Source organism: Neovison vison, chromosome 1, assembly GCF_020171115.1.
Source record: "Neovison vison isolate M4711 chromosome 1, ASM_NN_V1, whole genome shotgun sequence".
NCBI lineage: Eukaryota > Metazoa > Chordata > Mammalia > Carnivora > Mustelidae > Neogale > Neogale vison.
This window is the reverse complement of record NC_058091.1, coordinates 92,527,597-92,544,882: the sequence shown is the minus strand read 5'-3', so window position 1 is coordinate 92,544,882 and position 17,286 is coordinate 92,527,597. Positions and strand designations below refer to the sequence as shown.

The 17,286-nt window shown below is 45.4% G+C and overlaps 1 protein-coding gene across 3 annotated transcripts in view; it reads left to right on the top strand.

Annotated features, from left to right (window-relative positions):
* RCAN2 (regulator of calcineurin 2) overlaps positions 1-6,857 on the top strand; it is a 269,330-nt gene extending 262,473 nt beyond the window's left edge. For all 3 annotated transcript variants that reach the window (XM_044252142.1, XM_044252133.1, XM_044252151.1), the window contains one exon: positions 4,253-6,857. In XM_044252142.1, the coding sequence (XP_044108077.1) occupies positions 4,253-4,413 (161 nt within the window). In that variant the 3' untranslated portion in view covers positions 4,414-6,857. The remainder of the gene's footprint in view (positions 1-4,252) is intronic.
* The last annotated feature ends 10,429 nt before the right edge of the window (positions 6,858-17,286 follow it).

The following is a 17,286-nucleotide window of genomic DNA, read 5'->3' as shown; positions in this document are numbered from 1 at the left end:
AATTAGCTGAAGCCCAAAGGGAAAGAGAGGCCAAAAAAAGAAAAATTCAATCCAGCCACACCAAAGCGATTTCTTTTTAGTCTGTGGGGCTCTTAGCAGCTGTTAAGCTTTGCTGGATTTTGATAGTAAGAAAGTTTCCAAAAATAGAACAGTGAAATGTCAGAGTTAATGGGATCACAGCAATAAAGCATCTGTACTACCAAGCAGCCTGACTTTGTTAGCTCAACGGGCTCGACGACATGAGGGTTGCCCAGCACGGAGCAGTGCCCGGGCTTTCCTGTCCCATCCTGAGTGCCCCCCTCCAACACCCACACACCTGCCTGAGAGGAGAGCGCTCGGGCTTGAATTGGTAAACACATTGCAACTCGAGGTGTCTTTAAGGCAGTGTTCTTTATCAAAGCCAGGGCAAACAAATGGCTTAACTAAAAGGCTAGCTTCATTATGTATATTTTACTGCAATAGAAACATAAATATAAGTATATATATATATATATATGCACATACATATATCAAGGTAGCAGCTAGCTGCTTGCAGACACATGAGGAAAGAGGCAGGTATTGGGTCAGCCCCCTGGTGGGGTCCCTGCCACCCACCCCCCAGCCACACTGTCTGCTCACTCGATGGATGATGGCAGATTCTGTGCTGTGGACCAGAGCCTGGCGCCGCCTCACCCTGCATGGCGACCAGGCACAGGACCCCCCCCAGCCACTCCGGTTTCCTCAAGGGGTACTTCCTCTCTAAACCCGGAGACCTTCCAAGAAATCCTGTAGGCGACAAGAATGACCTCGCCGTGTGTGGACTCCTCTCTTTCTCCATCTCGTGTGGGAGGATGTCCCTCCTTCAGCATCGCAAAGCATTCCCGAAGGAAAGAGAGCGTTTTGGAAACCGTGAGCAAACTCATCACTGTTTGCTGGGGCACTTCGAGGGGCTTGTTGCCGTCCCAGAAACAGATGAGAAAGGAGACCACCAATGAAAACCTGCTGCTGGCGCTGATACAGAGGAGCCCCGGCTGCTTTCCCCTGGGCATCCCCGACGTCCCTTGACCTGCGCTGTTGCCCATTTCCCATGAGAAATTGACAGTGCAGAATGGAGGAAGGGGGGAGGCACGCACGTTAAGTGCAGGCCAGCGCCCTGGGGACCGCAGCCTCCTGCAGGCCACATGGACCCCTGTAACACCGGCCACGCTGAAGCACAGGGAAGCGCGTGGTGGGGCGGGGGAGGGGTGCTGGGTACCAAAGGTGATGTCACCCAGTCAGAATCCCCTGGGTTGCATCCTCATCCCAGTACACTCCTTTTTTTTTTTTTTAATTGATTGATTGGGAGGAGGAGCAGCGAGAGAGAGAGAGAGAGAGAGAATCGTAAGCAGGCTCCCTGCCCAGCGCAGAGTCCAATACGGGGCTTGATCTCACCACCCTGACATCGTGACCTAAGCCGAAATCCAGAATAGGACCTTCCACCACATGAGACATGCCGGCGCACCCCCAGAAAATCCTGATTTCAAGAAGCAGGACCACTAAGGGGTCAGGAGTTTGAGAAGCGAGGCTCCATGATGCCGCCCACCAGGTCTCTGCCCATCCCCGGGGCCCAGCGCCTTTTGTGCAAGAGCTTGCTTCCCTGTAGGCTCCGCTCCTAGGCCATAGCAGAAGCTGTGCTTTTCCCGAGAGATTTTGGTAAACATGACATCTGCTTTAAAGGAGAACGGAAGGCAACTGAATGAGCTGTCTGGCTGCTAGGCCCACCAGAGCTGTTGGCCCAGGCCTTAGAAAGGACGCAGTGAGGTGAGCACTGGCTGTGTCTGCTCTCCGGCGGGGAAGCAGACGGGAGCCTGAAGGACTCAGGCAGGTGTCTAAGTTCTGTCCAGGTTCTGCTCCATGTCTCCTGCTTTTGTCACTGTCCTCTCCTGAACCCAGACTGGTCCACGTTTGCCAGAGGTTTCATACTTGCTGCCACGATTCTCTCTAACTACAAGTTCACCAAATCTAGACTTTAAATTGCAGGGTCCTTAGGAGCCTTATTTCTATGGCTCTGACTAGTTCTGTCCCTCTTGGCTACTGCCAATAAGCAGTGAAATCCCAGAGCTGAAACCCTCCATTTTTGTGAACTATCCCTTGCCATCACCCAGGAAAGCATTTGCTCTATACAACAGATGTCAAAGGTGGTCCAACAAATGCTTCTCTTTTAACAGAAGGAAAACAGTCTTAGTGGTCCACGGCTAGATTAGTTTGCTAGGCCTGCCACAAAACCAAGTACCACAAACTGAGGGGATTAAAGAACAAAAATTTAAAAAAAAAATTTTTTTTAGGGATGCCTGCGTGGCTCAGTCAGTTAAGCCTTTGGCTCAGGTCATGATCTCAAGGTCCTGGGATCCAGTCCCACATCTGGCTCTCTGCTCAGCAGGGAGTCGGCTTCTCCCTCTGCCTCTGCTGCTACCCCGGCTTGTGCGCTCGCTTGCTATCTCTCTCTGTCAAATAAATAAATAAAATCTTTAAAAAAAAAAAAAAAGTTACAAAGCTTCACAGCAAAGGACATCATTCCAGATAGTCGCAAACTTTAGCTTTTAGTATGTGCAAGGCTGTCTGACTTTAATCTTGGGGAGATCAGGGAGGTGTTTTTTGTTTTTCTTATGTTTATGTTTGGAAGGTTCCTTCTTGATGTTGTTTGTTTGTTTTTTAACAAAGCAGACTTAACCATGCATGCTCAGGGTGGAAATACAGCCCATGCTTTGAGGTTGTGCAGGTCATTTTGGCCTTGGTAAATGTTAAAGGATAGCTTCCCTGGGAGGCCAGGAACAGGTCCACAAACATTCAAGTGGAAAATGCTCTTTATCAGTAGGTACGAGCATGTGGCTGTCGTGACTGGTAAGAGATTGTGCGGGGTCTTCTGTCCTGGTCTAAGAAACGACGTCTTGATCTAGTGAGATCTGGAAAGCCACTGACCAGGAGGATGTCCGGGAGACACTGCTTTTAGATTTTCCGTATTCGTGAAAGATGGGGAATGAAAGGTGGGATGTCAGGAGAAGGTTAAGATGAGTCAACAGTTAACTTGAGAAGTTAATAGCATGCAGATGGGGACCCCTGGGTGGCTCAGCTGGTTAAGTGCCTGCCTTCGGCTCAGGCCATGATCCGAGGGTGCTGGAACTGAGTCTGCATGGGGCTCCCAGCTCAGCAGGGCGTCCGCTTCTTCCTTTCCCTCTGCCTGCAGCTCTACCTGCTTGTGCTCTTTCTCTGTCAAATAAGTAAATAAAATCTTTAAAAGCATGCAGATGGAGAATGCCCCCTCCTCCTGCCCCACTACTTGGAGGTCTTCACTTTTCTTTTAGACCTAAGCCAGTTGTCACCTCCACCGGGAAGCCTTTCAGTGTCTCCTTCTCCTTAAAATTTGGTGCCACAGTCCTTGACATATATATGCCATGCTAGCACTTACCGTGGTATTTTGTGATACTTCTTGTTTCCACACTCGGCCACGGGGCTGTGCTCTTGCGATAGACACAAGGATCTTCTGTTGCGTCCATAGCCTTTTCCCGGCAATGGGCCAGACCGTGGGGAATGCTCAGTCAATACCTCCTAAAGGGGAACAAAGGCAGGAAGCCAGCCAGCTAACAGCCATTTGGCCGTTAAGATGAGCCAGTCAAGAAGGACAGACTTTTGGAACTTGAAGGGACCTTGACAGTCCTCTAACCCCGTCACCCACAGCAGCCACCGCAAATCCAAGACCAGTGATGATCCTGCCTTAGTCTGTCCTGGGGCAGCTCTTGCTATAAAAGTGTGGCTGGAGGAGACTTCAGAGACTGCCCTGTCGACAAGGTGAAGAAGTGAAGCTGTTGGTTGGCCCAGGGTCACTCAGCAATTAGCAATGAAGATGGGAAACAGAAGAGAAACGGAGAGCGAGCTGTCAGAGCCGCCCCGTCATCACCATGCTCCTGAGGACTGTCGTCCTGACCATGTGGAAGTTTACCGCTAGGGATGCTGACTGAGGCTGCAGGCGGGTGAGTGGCCCGTGCGGGCTTGTCGGGCTGATAGATGGCACAGTGCAGCGCAGACAGATGATGGTGCAGCGTAGTGCAGATAGATACAGTAAGCGAGCAATCTCACTCCATTCTGCGATGGCCTGTGTCATTTCTGGATCTTGGATAAGATCCGGGCTTCCCGAAACACTGCGCAATGTCCTTCCTTCCAGAACAAACATTGCCAGAGAATCTGCTTTGATCAAGCTCTCTTCCCCTTTATCACCCTCCTTTTTCTTGCCTTTCAGGAGAGAAATATGAGCTCCATGCAGGAACGGAGTCCACCCCAAGTGTCGTTGTGCACGTGTGCGACAGCGACGTAGAAGAAGAAGAGGATCCAAAGACTTCCCCAAAGCCAAAAATCATCCAGACCCGGCGTCCTGGTCTGCCGCCCTCCGTGTCCAACTGAGCTCACCGCTCCGCCTCAACGATAATATCTGTCTCCTCTTTATCATGCTTTTTTTTTTTTTTCCCTCCGTTGTTTGTTTGTCGAAAAAAAAAATAATTGCCTTTCAATCCCTGGGTGTTTGGTTGTTTGAGATTCCTTCCTTGTAATCAAGCCTCTCGGACAAAAGGGCTAGGAAAAGGTGATATGTTTCCTGATCATATCATGTCCATTGAGTAATAATCCATTGTTTAGAAGGTTCTAGAAAAAAAAAAAAGGTAGTATTTTCTTATTAAAATATCAGCACCACCTATATCTTCATTCTCTCATGTTGATCCAAGCCAGAGACATCAGTGACAAATAGCACCCGTGTTGTTTGTGATCCGTTTCAGTCCCAGTCCTGATGTGTGTGCGTTGTTTCTTCCTGGCCACTTAAGTAGGACCATAAGTAAACTTGACTTTGACTGCATGAGATATCCCTATCTGGTCTCACTCAGTCCTCTGCATCCCGACATTCCCAGGACATGCATGATCACCAGCATTTATTTTCATGATTCGAGGATATACTCTAACTCTCAGACTGTCAGCATCCAGCCATGTCCTATCTAGACTAGAAAAATTATCAGCATCCTCCAGCTCAACAAGTCTGGGTATAGCCACTATTTTGAGTCCATCCTTCATAGCTCTGTTAAAATTCCTGGAGGCGACACTGAGCTTGGCCCCAAAGATATTCCTCCATAGATTTTGAACACCACTTCCCATAGAGTACTTTCCCAGACTCGCGGGGGAGGCTTGTCCAGGGTGACAGAGACCGATTTCAGACAAACCTATTTATTACAAAAGTTTCATGGTGTCTGAATGATTGTTTTTTCTCTTTGTATATTTGTACAAATGTTTCAGCTGTGCTTTTAAACTCTGGATGTTTTTTATTTAGTGATTGTTCAGCCATTAGCTGCTTAAAGACATAACTATGTGCATTGCTTATGAATGCATTCATATACTAATACAGATAATCTGATAATATGACACTCTACTATGGATAATGCTGAATTTTGGAACGGCACAAAACTTCTCATGCCAATATATAAATGACTAGCCAACATCTTTGCTATCAAGAACACTCGTTTTTAAATAAAGGGAAGAGGCATGTGTCCATCATAGACAATTTGGGTGAAGCTAGATCTCCAGAACTGAATATTTGAAACAGGAAGGGAGGGTAGATCAACAAACATATACCAATCCTACTCATGCTATGGCCATGTTGCTCAAAAACATTTGTTTTCGTCACATGTGATATTTCTATTTCTGTAGCCCGAAGTGCATTACCGAAGATACACCTCTAAAACCATTACCTTCTGTTCTTTGTACAAGGCCTCACACCCGCCCCTGTACATTAATGAATTACTTTAGATGCAAATGCCAGTTACCAGGGAGTGGGGAAATACTTTTATTACCCAAGCCTCAGAAAAACACACGAGAACAATAACACAGCCATCTTATGGAAGGATTGTTGTGGTTTTTGACTAAGGTGTACAGTTAGTTTCGGCAGAAACTTAAAACAGACTGATCACTCAGAAATTCAAGTCCGTTCTACTGTGATTATAGCAATATCATACTGGACACAGTACAGGTGAAACTGAGGATAGCGTTGCTTGTAAAACCCTGAGTTTCCATAAGAAAAAAAAAAATTCAGGCTTCTTTTAAAAATAAAATCTGAGGAGTGTATAGTAAGCAAATGCTTTGTCCTTTGCTGTGGGGGTTTTTTGGTGTTTCATCAACAAATGGAAGAGTAGACTTCAAAGTGGAGGAATACTGCCCTCTAGTGGAAGAAATGTTTTTCTGAGCTTTTGAGACCCAGCGGAGAACTGCAGCTGTCAGCCATTTTGTGCTGAGCCTCTTCAGTCTTCGGCGGGGGTCGTTTGACTTCCTAAGCTGCTCAGTTTCAGAACGCAGGTTCTAAGGAAATCTGGATGAGAAAAAATATATATACATATATTTGGAAATTATTTTTTAAGTGTTTTAAAGCAGATCCCATCAGTCATTTCCAGCCAAATTTAGCAAAGGTTAAAATGACCATCCTGTGTAGTCACAAAATAAAAACAGTGAAGTAGACGACCTAAGGGATTAGTCTCGGGGACATTTATTGCGAAGTTTCCGTGTGACTCTGTCTCAGGTCAAGTAATTCTTTCATTAGGTTGGGTTTGGGAAGAGGGAAAGAGGGACTTCTCCCAGGGGAGCTGTAAGAAACCGGAAGGAGTCCTTGAAGGGTTTCAGGGGAGCCTCCTGCACTGTGAAAGTCAAAATTGCCTCAACATTTCCATGATGCACCTTATGCAAACCTCTTTAGCACTATTTTCAGTTTGAAAAGTCTGATTATGGAGGGGGAGGGGGAGATTTCCACCAACCAAATCATTTGTGCACGTGTATAGCTCAAAGAGCTTAGACTTCAAATATACCTGGTGAATGACTCTTTGTCCATGGAGTATAATTTCTGTGTTGTCTGTCTGAGCTGACTCCTTTTCGAGTGGTAATTGTGGGAGAATGCAATTCAGCCTCTGGTCTTTGTAAAAAGTTACCAACACATGGGATTAAGTTAGCTGAGGGCTTATTGAAAGGAGCAGAGTGGGAGGCTGGTTGGCAGTCACACTGAAGGAACGGGAATTTGAGCAAGGCCTGGAGGGATGGGTTGGGCTCTCATAAGAACTATTTTATCGTCATGTGTCAACCATCTTGGTCCAAGAGGCCATTTCAAAATAAAGATTTTATTTATTTATTTGACCAGAGATCACAAGTAGGCATAGAGGAAGGCTGAGAGAGAGAAAGAGAGAGGGAAGCAGGCTTCCTGCTGAGCAGAGAGGCCAATGATGCGGGGCTCGATCCCAGGACCCTGAGAGCATGACCTGAGCCAAAGGCAGAGGCTTAGCCCACTGAGCCATCCAGGTGCCTCTCAGATGTACAGAGGACCCTCTTTAAACATCGCTCCCACACGGTTCTTCAGTTTAAAACACCGTAAGAAACCCAAAGTAGGAAAAATTTTATTACGGAGAACACAAAAAGCACTATTATAAAATAAAAGATGGACACATCGTATTTCACAAAGAGCATCTGTTCATCCAGTTATACCATTAGGAGAGTGGTCTCAGACAGGGGAAAATATTTGCAACACATACAGTTCTTAAATAACTCCTGTCCAAAACACAAGATGAACTCCTACAGATCAGTAAGAAAAAGACAGACAATCCATCTTTTAAAACTGGCCAAAATGCTTAAATAGGGACTCCACACACACAGGCAATTCACACATACATACACCCGTGCCTGAAATACCCTTGTGGCCCATAAACATTTAAAGAAAGTATTCAGCATCATGTTGCATCAGAGAAGTACAAACCAGGACCTCAACAAGGTATACCACAGCCCTATAGGAAGGAGCAACACTGAGTATGGGGGAGTACTGAAGTGCCGGTGACAATAGGGACCAAGACAGAATAAACTTACGAAGGTCAAACACATGCCTATCTGGAGACAGTTCCTCTCCAGGACACAACAAGCACATAGGAGTTCTCATAACCAACAAAATACCTGTACCGCCATGTCCCCAAGAGCACTGCTTAGAACAACCATTAACCAGATACAACCCAAGGATCCTCCCATTCTACAATGAGTAAATAAACCAGTACATTCACACCAAGGAATATCACAAAACCATTCCCAGGACATATCACAACATGGGCGGATCTCAAAATCATACTTTTGGAACAAAGAAAGACAGACGTGAAAGAATACGTACGGTATAACCCCACTTATGATGTTAAGACACAGTCCAAAGTGACCCATGTTGATAGAAATTATAATAGTGTTTACCTTTTGGAAGACATTGACTGAGAAGGGACACCTGCCAGCCTCCCCATGAGGGAAGCTATAATCAAACATCCCACCTAGATTCCTGTGGGTGGATACATATGTAAAAGCCCTTTAAAATGTGCACAATATAATGCATGTAAATTATCCCTCAAGTGAAGCAAAAAACACCAAAAAAGTCAAGAGAACAGGAGGAAGGAGCCATTAGTGGCAAAAAGGGTTTGGAATGTCCCCAGCCTTAAAACCACATCTCAGCCGTCCTATGTCTCTGAAATACTTCTGCATATACAGAGCCTTCCCTTGAAATAATCTATAAGTATTTTGTAAAATAGGAAGCATAGGATTTAAGGCTGGGGGAGGGGACAAATATTTCCCGAAGAACTGTGCATCTGACACTGGGAACAGTGATAAGCACATCCCTGCCATTTCAGAGAGGACGGCCTAGTATGGGAAAGAGATAATAAACAAAGAAATAAGCAAATAAATCACAAGTTCTGGGAGGCATGAGCAGTTAGAAAAAGCAAAAGCACACTATGAGGACTAAGAACATAGGTGGAAGATGGTGGTCAGGGATGGCCTTTGACCTGGAAGCCAAACTATGGCCACAATGTGCCACAGAAGGGCTAGAAGAACATTCTAGGTAGCAGGGGTGGAGGCCACGGATTTGGAAAGTCCTAGTGTTGGAGGGACCTGAGGGGGGTTATCAGCATGGTGGACTACAGAGAATGGGTTTGAGCATGTCCCAAATGAGGTGGGGAAAGGGAGCAGGGCCTGGTCTCTTTGGAAGTTGACAGGCCTAGCCAGTGGGCTTGGGATTCATTTTAAGCACAAGAGAAGGGTTTTCAGTTGGGAAACATGTGACTCAATCCAGCTTGTGGGTCATTCTGCTTTGAGAGACGCTTCCTAAGACAAAGCAACAACCCTAAATGTCCAGATACTCTAGTGTGAGGACAAGACCCCCAGGGTCCTCTTCAGTCTGCAAAAGATGGCTTTGAAGAGCTGTGTTCATCATCCCCTGCGGTCTGATCGACCAAGGGAATTCTCAGCAGCCAGCCTCAATATGCAGTATCTTCCACGGTTCTAGAAAAGTGTAGGGGTTTTTTGTTTTTGTTTTTCCTACCTCTGCCCAAATCATTTAGAAGTCCGTGGCGCAAGAAAGGGGGGACAGAGCAAGTGATAAAGAATGATCAGTCAGTGTTTCAGGAAAACATTCATTCTGCTGCTGGTACAGAGTGTCCCCGCCAGGAGCCACCATGCCGAGCATCACTGAACACTTGGCAGGCCTCCCCCTCAAATGTACGTAATCTGAGAAAGGGGAACATTTCAAGCAAAAGTTTCCTGTCAAAGTCATCCATCTGCTCCTTTCAAAGACAGTCTGGGGAGATGTTATTAGAGCTGATTCAAGAGCTTTTTAGGTTTCTAAAAAGAAGTCATAGCCAAGGTTAACTCTGTGTGTGTGTGTGTGTGTGTGTGTGTGTGTGCCCAAGTGCATTTGATTTGATGTAAGTTGGAAAGAGAAAACCCAGAATGGGCTGAATGGCTGAAACACTCTGTTTCACTCCCCAGAAGTCTGTTTCACAGCGTGCTGACAATTTGCATGACAATTCTTTCCTCCTCTCACCCCATAACTGAGCTTGAGGACTCTAGGGCTGGGCAGGAGCGTGGGGCCTCCTTCCTCAGTTGTGCTCATTAGTGAAATCATTATCATTTCCCAGACTTTGCATTTGCCTCCGGGCTCCTTTTTTCTTGAAGCAAGGTTGTAGCTGGGTTTTGTTGTTGTTTTTGTTTTTTAAGATTTTATTCATTTATTTGACAGACAGAGATCACAGGTAGGCAGAGAGGCAGGCAGAGAGAGAGAGAGAGGAGGAAGCAGGCTCCCTGCAGAGCAGAGAGCCCGATGTGGGGTTCCATCCCAGGACCCTGGGATCATGACCTTAGCTGAAGGCAGAGGCTTTAACCCACTGAGCCAACCAGGCGCCCCGGTTGTAGCTGTTTTTATGAAGTTGCCAAACTCAGCACAGGACAGTCCACGGGATGCGCTGCAGCGAGGGGGTGCTGTGCTGTGCGTCCCAGCTCTGCCTGCAGAGTGGAGTCACTCGGGCCCCTGGATACAGGGGTGTTGGTGGCTCACAGCCCTCCCCTGCCCCAGGGACAACCTGCATGCAGTGACAGTCCTGCGGGAGAGGGAAAGCCCCATCCTAGGGCTCCAGGGGCCACCCCAGCTCCAGATACTCCTGTGGGCTCCCCAGAAGTCTGTGCATCTCAGTTCAGCTCTACCCTCTGTCTAAAGGCACGTGTTCTCTTCACCACTGGTGTGGCCACTGTGGCTTTCCAGCAAACATCCTCTGTGCCCTTCCCCTCTCAGAGTCCATGTCCCAGAGAAACAAGTCTAGCCCAACCTCAGTAGCCTTCTCTCCCTCGCATCGAGCTCTCTAGAATTGTACCACCTTTCTCTAGCCATACCATTGCCCGCACATGCCTAACAGGGATCAGTCATAAGTCATACCAGGGTTGGTTCGCTTTCCAAAAACTGCCCAGGAAAGTTGCCCTCCCTGCTGTCTTTCTGTCCTTCCGCTGAGCTCAGACAGCAGGGACTGGAAGCATGAGTCCCAGGGTCAGAAAGGGGGGGCTTCTCCCACTCACCCCCACTGTGTCAGGACAGCGAATGCTCTTCAGCTGTTGTCAGAGGCCCTTATGAAAAAACACAGGGGTCTGTAGCAAGGAGAGGAGGACCTGATCCTGACCCGTGTGCCTCCTACGTGAGAAGGGGATAGAGATGTGTGTATGACATTCGGTAAGTTTACTGAAGTCACTGAAGCTGTTTTCTCTCCCATAAAATAAGTATAAAACCCCACCTTGGTCATGAAGATTTAAAAGGACAACACTAATTACAGTAACAATGACAAGTGGTGACTAAATTCACAGATGTTAGTGCCACAGGATCTGGGTGTAAAGCCCAGCTCAGTCTTGTAGCAAAAGTGTGGTCTTCTGCAGGTTGGTAAGCTAAGTCTTGGTTTGCCCAGTGCGAAGAGGGCAGGATATCAGTACCCACCTCACAGAGTGAGTGGAATTAAACAAGAAAACACACCAAGGCTGGGCACATAGGAAGTCCACAGCCAATGCTTTCTATGCATCGGTCCTCCCATGGAGCACTTGACCTTCATAGTCTCACCTGATCTTCAAGGTGGGGCTTTCATTGCTCCCATTTTTCATAAAAAATCATCAGTTTATCCAGGGCTTACTCTTCAGCAGTGCTCTCCTAAATTTATGCATTCTTGTGTAATTCTGTCAACGATCCTAGGAGGAAGGTCCTGATGTCCCGCTTTATGTGTGAGACAACCACAACCCAGAGGTGTTCTGTCCTTCATACTCAAAGGCTGTTCCCTGCACTGCCCACATCAGCATCAGCTTCCCTAGAAGCTGGTGAGAGATGCAGAGTCTCAGCCCCGCCTGGATCTATGGAACCAGAATCTGGGTTTTTAACAAGATCCTCCCTCCCATGATTCCCATTCACTTTACAGTTAAAACAGCACCCAGGTCAAGGACCAAATCAAATCCACAGCGGATCTAGGACAGTAGAGCAGACACTAACCTGCTTCAACATGTACAGTGCTCACCAAAGAAAGTGCTCCAGGAATATAAATTCCCTTGCCCCAATAATTACTCATTTGGTCAACCTGCCTTCTCTGGACCTAGCCACACTCCAACCTTTCCAGGGGTCAGTGCCATGCTCTAGGCTTAGGTCAAGCTTAGCCACTGGCCATTCCAATGATTTCCAGTAAATGTGCTTGTGAATAAGCTACAGTGTGATTTCCAGAGAGGAAGTTATACCCCAGGGGCAAACCAGAGTTCTGGGAAACAGCCACTCCTGGTGCTGCTGGGAATAACAGGGTGGTTTCAGGCAAGCACGCCAGTGCTGCCCATGTGGGGCCAGCCCAAAACGAAAGTCAACCCCACCAACCAGAGTATGTGCACCCCCTGGAAAACCACTGTCTTTATTCTTATTCTCAGACAGCACGTGAGAAATATGGGAAGAAGTATGAACCGGGACCAAGATTGATGCATTACCATTAACTAAAGTTCATAGGGAGTCAGTGTTTCCAGTTTATCCAGAGAACCTCCCGCCTAGAGGGCGAGGTCTGGTAACCTGTATTCCAGAAGCCCACAGAGAGGCCTTCCAGCCCGTGGGCTGTTTTCAGAGGAGAGGCTCATCACAACCCCTGCCCCCTCGCACCCCCCCCCCAGCTGTACCCACTATCCCTGATACCCAGGTGTTTCTAGTAGACTCTCCCCAGGGAATCTGGCCTCTAGGGTATCTAAAAAAAAGGAGAGGCCACAACAGAGAACATCAAATTATATCACCAGAGGAAGTAGGAATCTTTACAATAGAGCCAAAAATGACCATAGTCTATCAAATGAAATCTTGTGCCTGAAACCCTGGGTATTTATTTATAAATATATATATATATATTTATATAAATATATATTTATATATTTTTATATATATATTTAGATATATATATATATTAATATATATATATTAATATATATTTATATATCTAAATATATATATTTAGATATATATATCTAAATATATATTTATATTTTTTATATATATATAATATATATATATTTTTTATTTATATATTTATTAATATAATATATATATTAATAAATATATATTATATATTTATTAATATATATATAATATATATATAATATATATATAATATATTTATTAATATATATATAATATATATATAATATATAAATTATAATATATAAATATTATAAATAAATATATAAATATATATAATAAATATATAAATATATATTTATTTATAAATAAATAAAAAAGATAGTATAAAGGAAAAGAGACCAAAGACGGGTTAGCACCCAGCTCTGCCCGCTGGAGGAACAATAAGGGACATGTATTGACAAATTTGTTCCTGGTCCTGTCCTTTCCATACTTTTCCTCATTTACGCCTCATGACAGACTACAAAGTTGATCCTTAGGATTCTTCCACTTTGCAGATGAGCAAGGCTGGATTTGCAAAGTGCTTGCCTTCAAGCTCAGATGGTCTGGGTCCAAAGCCCACAGTTTGAAACAAGACACTGGACTCCACTCCCATGGGAGGTGTGCTTCTGATGGTACAGCGGCAGCTACGGCCACCAGCCCATACCTTCTCACTGTTCCTTCGGTTTTGTAAAGTGCCCTCACGTGCGCTGTGTTTTTTGACCTCATTGAAAGTCCACAGGAAATGAGCAGATGCCACAGGTGGATACCCTACATCAACTAGCAGAGACAGGGGCCCCTGGGTGGCTCAGTGGGCTCAGTGGGTTAAATCCTCTGCCTTCAGCTCAGGTCATGATCACAGGGTCGTGGGATAGAGTCCCTTATCGGGCTCTCTGCTCTGCGGAGAGCAGAGAGCCTGCTTCCTCCTCTCTGCCTGCCTCTCTGCCTGCTTGTGATCGCTCTCTCTGTCAAATAAATACATAAAATCTTGAAAAAAAAATAGCAGAGACAACTCAAAGTATGAAGCCTCTAGGGAGAATCGCAGCAGAGACCAGGAGTTACCATCACTCCTGTTCTGGGATCTGCTCTACCCCTATTCTGGGTCGGCCACTGGCTCAGTGATTTCCAGGAAAGCACATAGCCTTGCTTTGCATCTAATGAATATTGGTTTTGGTCCCAGAAGGAGGACGATTTTTCCGAGAGGGGCAGGCATGCTCAAGTAAGGAGAGCTCAGATCCTCCTTGTTCCTTCTCCCTGTCATTCTTTCCTGCTGAAACTGGACAGTGGAAGTTGACATTGGGTCCCATGATTCATAGATCCAGGAGCAGAAAGAAACATGAGGAAGGCTGGGGATCAGTATCTGATCTATTCAGGGCCCACGGGCAGCCAACCAAGTCATCAAACCTGGGGAAAATCATAACAAAATAAGTGGGACTTTGGAAAAAAAGCAAAGATGTGAATTGTGAGTCATATTATTTTGAGATTAATGAGTGATGGGCAAATCTGACAGGCCAGCCAGCCTTGGGCTCTGGAGGTCTGGCTGTGACGTGATTCCACCTGGCAGGGGTCGTCCTCTCTAGCTGAAATATGAGTCAGGACAATTCTGGGTTCTGTGGCGGTCTGAGATTCCCAGGACAGCAGCAAAGATTCAAGGGACCTCACTGCAGAAGTTGGCCAAGTCTGAGAAAATCAGATGAGATGGATCCTAAGAACATGGGGACTATCCTACCCCTTGCCAGCCTCTGGAGTTAGGCTGCCCATCAGGCTTCACCAGGCCCTTCCCTCCTTTCCTTGTCCTCTTTACTCCCTTCCTGAGCCATTAAAGGTAAACATTTGAACCCACTCCTATTTGTGTATGAGAATATGGCTAAAGATGGGAGCCTATCAGCAAAGGCTCATTTTGTATTTTCTCAGCTGTCTTATGATAGAGTTTTACACTAGTGATTTTAAGGTATTTCTTGAGGTTACCTGAGCTACTTCCATCAATCCTTAAAAAGCTCTGCCATAAAGAAATCTCTACCATTAGCTAGCAGGTGTCGTCTCTTTGTGTTTTGTACAGGATTGTATTCTTTTATTAGTCCAAGGGGAGGAAACCAAACGTTTCAATAGTTCAGGTATGTCTGTTATAATTGTATGGTCACATAACTTCTCATAGCCTCCTCCCCAAGCAAGTCTCAGTTTCGTTCAAATACCAACTTCCACTGCTCAGAGTCTGGCCTAGATATAGCCTATCCATCCCAGGGTTTTCTTACTTCTCCTGGGAACCAAATTCTTTGATTCTCAGTCCTGGTTTTTAATTGGCCAACTGGGTAATTTATTTCCACATATAAGCCATCTCTCTGCAGTATTTCTGAATCCCTGGAGTCTACCTTCCCTTGGCTCTTGGAATCATGTAAGCATATACCCCAGCTAACTGCTACATGGGCCTGATCTCTTCTTACACAGCTACACTTGTGGTGTTTACATCTATATGTATTGCCACTTAATAAATTACCATAGAGTTAGTAGTTTAAACAACACAGACTTACTGTCTCCATGTTGGTGGGTCAGGGAGGCAGTCTAGCTGGGGACCTCTACTTCAGGTCTCTCACAGACTGCATCAAGTTAGTGACAGCGTTTTGCTCTCATCTGAAAGTTTGACTGGGGAAAGATCCACTTTCCAGGTCACTCAGATTCCCGGCAGAATTCTGTTCCTTACAGGCTGCTGGACTGAGGGCCTCAGGTTCCTGACAGCTGGTGGCCAAGCCAACTCTCACTTCCTTGCCACGTGATCCTCTCCAACATATTCATTACTTCAGCAAAACATGAGAGCCAAGAAGGCACATAAAGAGAATCTGCTAGCAAGACAGAGATTACAATCACCTGTGAATTAATCATGGGAATGACATCTCATCACCTTTGCCATTGTCCTATTGATCAGACACAAGTCACTAGGTTCAAACCACTCAAGGTAGTAGTGGGTTGATTACATGAAGATGTGAATAGCAAGAGAGGGGAATCACCAGGAGCCACTCAGAAGTTACCCACCACAGTGTTGGTGAGCAGAAAATAAGCCATGATCTCTCCAGCATCTCTATGTTTCTTCTGCATCCCTGGAAGAACAATTTACCTTCCTGTCCCTTATGAAGGGGAAGTCTAGGAAGGTGATATTGGTTTCATTGTGCTCATCAACCTCTTAGAGCTCAGAAATTCTACTTATGCTATTTCTCCTGTGCTCCCCAAACCCATTACCTTCAGCCACTTGGCTGACTAACAGGTACCACCTCTTAAATGCACCCTAGACAGAACTTACATAATGTCTGCCAAAAACTGCTCTTCCTCTCCTAGGAGACAGACAATCATATAGAAGTTTCTCAAGCCAGAAACTATAACGCTACCCCGACTCCTTCCTTCTGTCTCTCACTGCCCTCATGGAGTAAAATATTAAACAGGTACCTGGATAAAGTAGGATAAGTTATGTGTCAGGGGACCTACATGGCAATAGAAGTTCATTATTAGGTGATATTGGAACAACAAGGAGAGTCCCATGTGATTTGAGTAAATTAATTTACCTCTCTAAAGTCTAGTTTTTTTAACTAAAAACAATGGATAATAATAAGAGACATATGTCAGAGTTGTGAGGATTAAACAAACTGACGTCTGTAAAAAGCTTAGTGTATTATCTTATATCATATGAGCCATCAGTACATGTTTGTGGCTGTCCAGCTATTAGGGAGCCACGCTGTGGCCATCTTCATTTGCTCACTGCCTCAACGGTCGCTTCTCAAAACCTCCCCTTTAGAACCCTCCTACACTGGTGGTGAGAATGCAAGCTGGTGCAGCCACTCTGGAAAATAGTATGGAGTTTCCTCAAAAAGTTGAAAATAGAGCTACCCTAGGACCCAGCAATCACACTACTGGTTATTTGCACTAAAAATACAAATATAGTGATCTGAAGGGGCACATGAACCTGAATATTTATAGCAGCAATGTCCACAGTAGCCAAACTATGGAAAGAGCCTAGATGTCCATCAACAGATGAATGGATAAAGAAGATGTGGGGTGTGTGGGTGTGTGTGTGTATGTGTGTGTGCATGTATACATGCATACAATGGAATACTATACAGCCATCAAAAAACCCAAAATCTTGCCATTGGCAGTTACGTGGATAGAACTAGAGGGTATTATGCTAAGCGAAATAAGTCAATCAGAGAAAGACACTTATCATATGGTCTCACTGATATGAGGAATTTGAGAAAAAGACAGAGGATCATGGGGAAGGGAGGGGAAAATGAAACAAGATGAAACCAGAGAGGGAGACAAACCATAAGAGACTCTTAATCTCAGAAAACAAACTGAGGGTTGCTGGGGGTTGGGAGTAGGAGGGATGGGAGGCTGAGGGATGGACATTGGGAGGGTATGTGCTATGGTGAGAAAAATAAATAAATAAATAAAATTGAATTAAAACAAAACAAAACCAAAAAACCCTCCCCTTTAGAAGCCAAGAAATCAATACACATTTTTGCAACCCTTTGTGTCAC